This window comes from Gymnoscopelus braueri (assembly GCF_963280865.1).
Source record: "Gymnoscopelus braueri genome assembly, chromosome: 1".
Lineage (NCBI taxonomy): Eukaryota > Metazoa > Chordata > Actinopteri > Myctophiformes > Myctophidae > Gymnoscopelus > Gymnoscopelus braueri.
This window is the reverse complement of record NC_137603.1, coordinates 25,794,233-25,801,865: the sequence shown is the minus strand read 5'-3', so window position 1 is coordinate 25,801,865 and position 7,633 is coordinate 25,794,233. Positions and strand designations below refer to the sequence as shown.

General features: G+C 38.4%; 1 protein-coding gene across 1 annotated transcript in view; it reads left to right on the top strand.

Annotated features, from left to right (window-relative positions):
- Positions 1 to 432: 432 nt before the first annotated feature.
- The window catches only part of lgr4 (leucine-rich repeat containing G protein-coupled receptor 4), a 32,590-nt gene continuing 25,389 nt past the window's right edge, over positions 433 to 7,633 (top strand). The window contains exon 1 of the mRNA XM_080431721.1: positions 433 to 1,243. Within this exon, the coding sequence (XP_080287847.1) occupies positions 999 to 1,243 (245 nt within the window). The 5' untranslated portion in view covers positions 433 to 998. The remainder of the gene's footprint in view (positions 1,244 to 7,633) is intronic.

Below are 7,633 nucleotides of genomic sequence, written 5' to 3'. Positions count from 1 at the left end.
AGTTACTTCGAAGATTTTGATTATTATAACCACTTTCAGCCCTATTTCGGCCATTTGAAAATAGCCAATCTACAAAAGCTCACAATCATGTGAGATTGTAGATCTGAGCAAGTAGATCTGTTGTTTTCAAAATATTTTTTATACATTTCATACATTTGAAAACGTAATGAGTACTTTCTACTTTTGGTACTTTAAGTACATTTTGATACCAATACTTTTGTACTTTTACTCAAGTAATTTTTTAATTCCGGACTTTGCTTTGAAACAGAGTATTTCTGCATTTCAGTATTGATACTCTCTTACCTAAGTAAAATTGTGAGTAGTGTTGTCCACCACTGATGAAAAGTCTTTAATGGTTGCCAAACAGTGACGCTGTGGTGCAGGTTGCTGCAGCAGGACTGTAGTAGGCCCAGTGTGGCAGGTTGTCCGGTAGGGTGCCTGCCTTGCCGAGCAAGAGAGAGAGGCATGCTGTTGATGTCGGGGAGCGAAGCAAAGGGAACGTGAGAAATGGCTGAAAGCTGACGGTGATCTTGTTGCACAGGAAACAAACTTAAATGATCGCGGTTGTATGGCGTGTTTTAACAATCAAGACGTCTATTTAATCGTTTTGTCGTTGACGACGCGCCGATAGAGCCGATGTTTGGTTTGGTTATTTAATGGGACGTCGAAAACGGAAGAGAAATAGAATAACGCAAGGTAGACCCAGACTGCCGTTCTTGTCGTCAGTGGTGCTACTTTATTTCCATGGACTAATACGACCACGGCTTGAGAAATGTTCCTATTATTGCGAGGTAAAAACCATATAGTTTTCAAAGATAAAGTCTCGTATTAATTTCAACACGCGTGAAATAAACGCGGACATTTTTTAATAGATCGCTTGCATACGAACTATAGATATATTACATATTTTTTTTATTTTGTTATTTTTTTTTTAAAGGAATGTTTTATCTCATGCCACAACCAAGTCAACCACATGAAAAAGTCGACGATCGGGATAGATGATCTGTAGGTTTTTTTCCGTTGCTTTAAGCACCAGAACGGACGGGAAGATGCGTGTGCTTGTCTTTTGGATGTGTTTGTGGTGTTATTTTGTTGGTTTCGGTGCCACCGGGCCGGGAGGAGGGCAGTCCACTCCGGCTGTGTGCTCGCCCTCATGCAGCTGCGATGAAGATGGGGGTGCAAATTGCGCTGAGAAAGGACTGACCACCATCCCAGCTGGTCTGAGTGCTTTCACTTATCACCTGTAAGTATTACAAACAATCGAGGTCGTAATAAACCTTTTACGAATGCATGATCCATCATGCCCCCCTCAAGACCAGTGATGGAAGAGTACTCACATGTTCTACTTAAGTAAAAGTATCAATACTGCCATGTAGAAATACTAGCTGTTGCCTGTTGCAAGTAGAAGTCCCGTATTCAAAATGTATTTGAGTAAAAAGTACAAAAGTATCGGCATCAAAATATACTTAAAGTAGTAAAAGTACCAAAAGTAAAAGTACTCGTTGTGCATAATGTTCCATTTCACAAGTTCAAAATGTATTTAAAAAATCATTTGAAAATAGCCGATGGCCAAAATATGGCTGAAGTCGTTAGTGTGTTTTGTAATGATAATCAAAATCTACAAAGTAACTAGTAACTAAAGTTTTCATATAATTGGAAGAGTAAAAGTACAATGTTTTCCTCTGAGTTGTAGTGGTACAAGTAAAAGGATTGACAATTGTAAATACTGAAGAAAGTAGAAAATACCACCAAATTGTACTTAAGTACAGTGCTTGAGTACATTTACTTAGTTACTTTCCACCAGTGCCCAAGACCCATGCTGTTAATATGCAACCTATTTTGAGGAGGGACACTATCAGTGGTGTAAACTTTCGCGCTAATGGCTCGCCATAGGAAATGTTCTAAAGATTGTTATTATTACACAGTCTACTCGGCCAAGGTCTCAATTTAGCACATCGTGAGCCTAATAAACAACGTATTTACTATTGCACATTGTGCATCCTGCAGAAATATGGATATGTTTGGCTCACTTGGCTCAATTCAGTCATTCACTTGAAACCAACGTCCCATATTTTAACTGTGTCCCTCCTCTACTTGAGATGTGATATTAACTCACTGGAACAGGCAGAACTCCAGCTAGGCTCATGTTGTATTCACTTCAACATTCTTAAGATGGCTCGATCTTTCAATCGAGATGAATTGCAATCCTGTTAGAACTACAGCAATGCACTACTGTTATACTGTAGTTCAACTGTTATGGTTGTAGTATAACATCGTTCATCTTTGGGGAAAGTCATTACTACTGTACACATTCTCAGGTTCTGGGTTCAATGTGACACCTTTACTAGCCCAACAAAGGTATCAAATTTTATTTTGTGCACACATTTTGCACAGGTGGATATGGATAGTTGGACTGCACGTTTTTGAAGTGTAGTGGGCTTGAAGTTCTGTGATTATTTGAGCAAGACTGGAACTCCATAGGCAATGGAGGGCCTATCCCTTGTTAGTTAGCCAAAAATGTTTCACAATTTCTGGGTTAATCATAAACTTGAGTAACCACCTGACAGTGTCAAGGCAGCGATTCATTGCAGGTTGGTGTGTAATCATTGCGCTACCTTTTAAAATGAAGGAGAATGAAATATGACCTTGGCTGTGATTGCGATGATATCAGACTGTTTAATATGTACACACACATTTTGTCATACTGTCACCTTGATTGCTGAAACGTTTTAAGGTTGAGTTTAGTACTGCTTTGTGCTTCTGCACATCTCTCCACTTTTTGCAGCGGTCCTCCCAAGTCTAGGCTAATTGTTGCCTAGCAAAAGTGATAGTAGCTTGTTGAATTGTCAACTCTGACATTTTGTTTTGCCAGTGGTGTGGCATATGTGTGTGTCATATGCATGTATTAAGCTGATAGTTTAAGGAACATTTTATTCAACCCTCTAAGAATGTGAAGCTCTCTCTCTCTCTCTCTCTCTCTCTCTTTCTCTCTCTCTCTCTCTCTCTCTCTCTCTCTCTCTCTCTCTCTCTCTCTCTCTCTCTCTCTGTGTTCTCGGTCTCTTGAACTCTACTTGTCCTCTTCTTTTTGTATGTAGAGCAGTGGGGTTAGGGATCATGATGGATTAGTGAGACATATTGCAGCTGTAGAGCTCCTTCCCTCTCTGGGCTAATGCAAAGGGGGATGAAGACAATAACATGTTGATGTGTAAAGAAGAAATGTTAAGTCAGAAATGAATGATTTAGAAGTCTCTCCTGGTAAGATTGAACTGAAGTTGTAGAAACAAGCATGTTTGGGATCACAAATGGACAAGATACCAGTTGAATGGAACATTTTCCTAGAGAGGGTGCATGCAATTAGAAGAAAGGGGTGCAGAGAGCATGCGCGCACGCACACATACACATACACATACATAATGACAGAAACAGAGAGGTTTCAGGCAGCCAATGACTTCAAGTCTTCTGCAGGTTTCACTAGCCCCACAGGTCAGAAAATAGTTTCTCAGAACGGTGGTGTTTTAATTCCAGCTGTGAACTACATGCAGCATTATTCATACCGCCCTTTCTCCTACTGTATAAAGATTGTTATCCTTATTTTGTTTTGGGAGACCGTACAATTCATAATGAATCACAGTGGAATAACTCTCACCTATATAGCCCCATAGTTCATTGGTATGGTGTTGTGATTCTTGGCTCCTGCAGTGGAAACAGTCTTGTCGCAGGAAAACAGATGATGTTAGAGAAAAATGAGGCCCCTCAGTCAACACAATCACGTTACTAACAACTGCACCCTTTCCAGGTATGTAGGCTACCTGATGCTGCCTATTTATGCTGTATAATGATTACGACAGCCCTCTCAGATTCATTTTGCTATCTGGCCATGGTGTTTTTGAGTGCTCAACTCATGCTTTGCTTGCAGTGGATGGCGTAGTGGGATGTGCATTGTTACAGCTCACGTCTCGATTGATGTCCTTTTCATAGCGTGAACAAGCACAAGTTGGGACCAATGGTGAGAGGAGGGGTGGAAGCAGGGGTCTTACACTCCACTGATCCAGTTTGCTGGCTCACCATTGGTGCCCTCAATCCATCTTTGACTGAATGATACTTTTGTTCGTGGTCAGCAGAGGTGAAAGGAGCCAGTCAGTGGTTCCCGCTCGCAAACAGGATGACTGTTGGTTGGGAGAATGTTTACCTCTCTCACTCTTTGGCTCCTGAACTTCTACCCACCCTACACACCCTACTACACACACACCTTACACACAAAATAATTTTTAACTTCTGTTCCTTTTCACTTATCTTAACATTGTGCCACTACTTTCTCCTGGTTTGCTAAACATTTGAATCAATAAACCTAATACATTTTGCACAGTGTTATTTTAGATATTGACTCAGTATTCGTTTTTTGACAAAGATCTATACATACATAAAAACATAAACAGACAATTATTTAAGTGCCAATTTTGTTTATTTTTGTGACAACCATTTTAGTCAGTTCAACTGCAGTTTCTCTTGTCATTAGTTGCCATATGCCTGCTAAAAGAGTTGAACCCCATATAATCTGCCCCTCTGACCATGCTGTCTGAAGCTTTCGTGTAATAGCCTAAACATATACAGTATATCTGACTAGTTATTTTCCTGCAATGAGTACAACAACACTTGTAGTCAGGTGGTAAAACCTGCATACATTCCCAGGTCAGGGGACCTTGCCTGTTGTGCCCTGTTTGGGAACTTCAGCCATATCCCTCTTTCACCTCCAAAGTCAGTAAAACATTGGCTTCAAATGATAGAAAGAAACATTACTTTCATTGTGAGTTCCATGGAATTGGATGTGCTAGTTCGTGTGAAGAGCAATAGGCCAGGAATGTGTGAAATCTTAAAAAACTATAGTTTGGCCAAATCATTGTTTACCAAACATAAGTGGATGTAATTAAGACGCAATTAAAATGTAAAATTCCTGTTTAGAGTAGTGGGTTTGTACTAGAGCTGAGGAAAAGCATTCCGTTTAAGGAAAAAGGTGCTTGAATAATTGTGTTTATTGCTAGACGATTTCAGGATTTTAGGCAATGACTGGGACTGGTTTTATCTAAATATCATTGTCATATGAAACCATAACTATTACTTCTATGTTTTTAAGCCAAAGGAGAAGGCATTTAAAACAATGTCATGGCATATCAAGCCCGAACTCGCACAGTTAACATAATTCAATTATGATAGTTCATTTTTGCTAACATTTTTACACAATCACAAGAATCACAATTTTTTGGTAAAAATCCTCACAGCAAGTCCTCAGTAATAAAGAGAACAACATTCCATGAAGAGTCTCTGAAAAATAATTAATTTGCTTTAACATAGCAGTTATTCAATTCAATCTTTATTTCAGACCTAGGAAGATCCATATCACAATAATACAACACCACACAATAAGTTAATTTGGGAAGTTCACAGTATTGTTGCCATCATCCCACATTTAGTTATGAGTCACATTTGAATTGACCAATTCTCTTCCTCCCTCCTTATTTGATAACACTGATATAAACGCATAGGCCTACTTTATTATTCATGTCACGGATACTATAAGTGAAATGTTTAAGTACATGACATATGCATCTTCTAGTCTTGCTTTTAGTCATTTAGTCAACATTAAGTTCACATTGAACATAGACAAGACATAACTCTTAAGACAAAAACAAGCACAAAAAACATACAACCAAAAAAAATAAACAAAAAACAACAAACAGTAATAAGAATAACACAATATTAACAACAACATCAATGGTCAACAACCATGTATGCTTACAAAACGCCATTTAAATGTACTCATTCTGGTACATTTGTACAACCCAATATCTTGCCATTCCTCTTGTAAATGCAAATATATTGCAATTGGGGACAAGTCTCTTACAAAATCAACAAGAGTACCTCTTACAGCTTGATAGCCTCTCCAATGGCAAAATTGACATACATTTTTCATACCATAATGAAATTAATGGGGAATTTCATCCAACCATTTTTGCAAAATTGAAAGGCAGGCGGCATACAAAGCAATTAAAAAAATATATCTCCTGTAACTCTGTTCATGATTAGAATCCAAACCCAGTATAAAGTAACTTGGATTTAGATCTCTATCCCAAAAGCTTACACAATCTCCCTTTGAACTGAGAGTTCGAAAATGACAATTTTAGGGCATGACCACATAAGATTATATAGGCTAATATACACTACATCGTATAGCTGGGGTCACATTTAGTCTATGAATAATCTTATGTTGGGTCCCATGGAATTTGTTGGAACATGCCATTTTCTTTACATTTAATCCAATATTTTGCCCCATTTTGTTATTCAGATGGCACCCAAAATCTTCTACCCAAGATGCTTTGATCTTCTCGTCAATAGTCTAATATTAATCACACTTTTCTTAGAATCGGAATCATCTTAATTGTCACATCACAGGTTTACAGGTGTAAAGAAGTGGGTGAAATTCTTGTTTCCGTGCACGCTCCATCATTTTGTAGTATTCTGTTAGCATATGATTTACTGTAAAATTACTGTAATTAAGCTATGATGGTTTTAGTTTTCTTTAACTGCGTCCTTTGTAGTGTCAATCCAGTTTAAAAACCACATACAAATCACATATCAAGGAAACATACAAACAAACAAGGAATTTTAAATAGGTTAATCACTGTCATGTCAACACTGTTTTCTGAAGAAAAAAAAATATATTTGACATGTCACACAACACTATTCAGGCCTTATTCAGGAGATCTTTCTTGACACTGATGTATCAACTAATTAGGTTCCATGTGTCTGACTTAACTGAAGGGCCTTCTGTGCTCTGATCACTATGCACTCAAACATGGCCTGCATGTCGTATTTCTCTTCAGTCGGCTATGTGGAGCATTGTGGCTGTCTTGTGGTTTTGGTTTGGACCTCAACTGGTCTGAGGACGAACAGAAGTGGCTTGTTAAATTGTTAAGGGAAGTTAAGCCAGGCTAGGTCAGAACCATGATTTATCGTCCGTCTGAGGCCATGGTAATAATACGTTGCAGATCTTCTAACACATACTTATTTGGGCCTTAATGTATTGTGAACGTTAGAAGAGTCAACAGACATATGTTGGAGTTAATGAGTAAATTAATTCTCTCACTGTCTTTACAAGTTGTCTTTAATGTATTGACTGCATTGAAAGTACAATTAGTACTACTTTTATTATATATATATATATATATATATATATATATATATATATAATTTTTTTTAACAAAAGATTTAGCTCTTGTGCTGCCATCCATTATTTTCCGAAGCAGATTTTCTCATTTAGGACACACTGCTTCCTGTTTAGTAAAATGTCAACTAAATGCACACGGGATGGAAATTTATTGATACCTGCGTGTGTGTGGAAGTAATTAGGGTTTTTACTGTTTATCACAGCTGCATTTTTAGTGTCCTCAATCCATCTTAACAGCGACAGGCCAGGATCCTGATGAGTAAAGCAGTCAGAAATGGAAAGGGAGGAAATGTGATAGAAGCACCTAGGCCTCCTCATCTCCGCTGGCCTGCATGTGCTTCCCTGCCAGTCTCAGTCCCAGGCTGTTGAAGATGGTTTTGGGATACGGGTTGGGATGCTTTCAGCAACAGC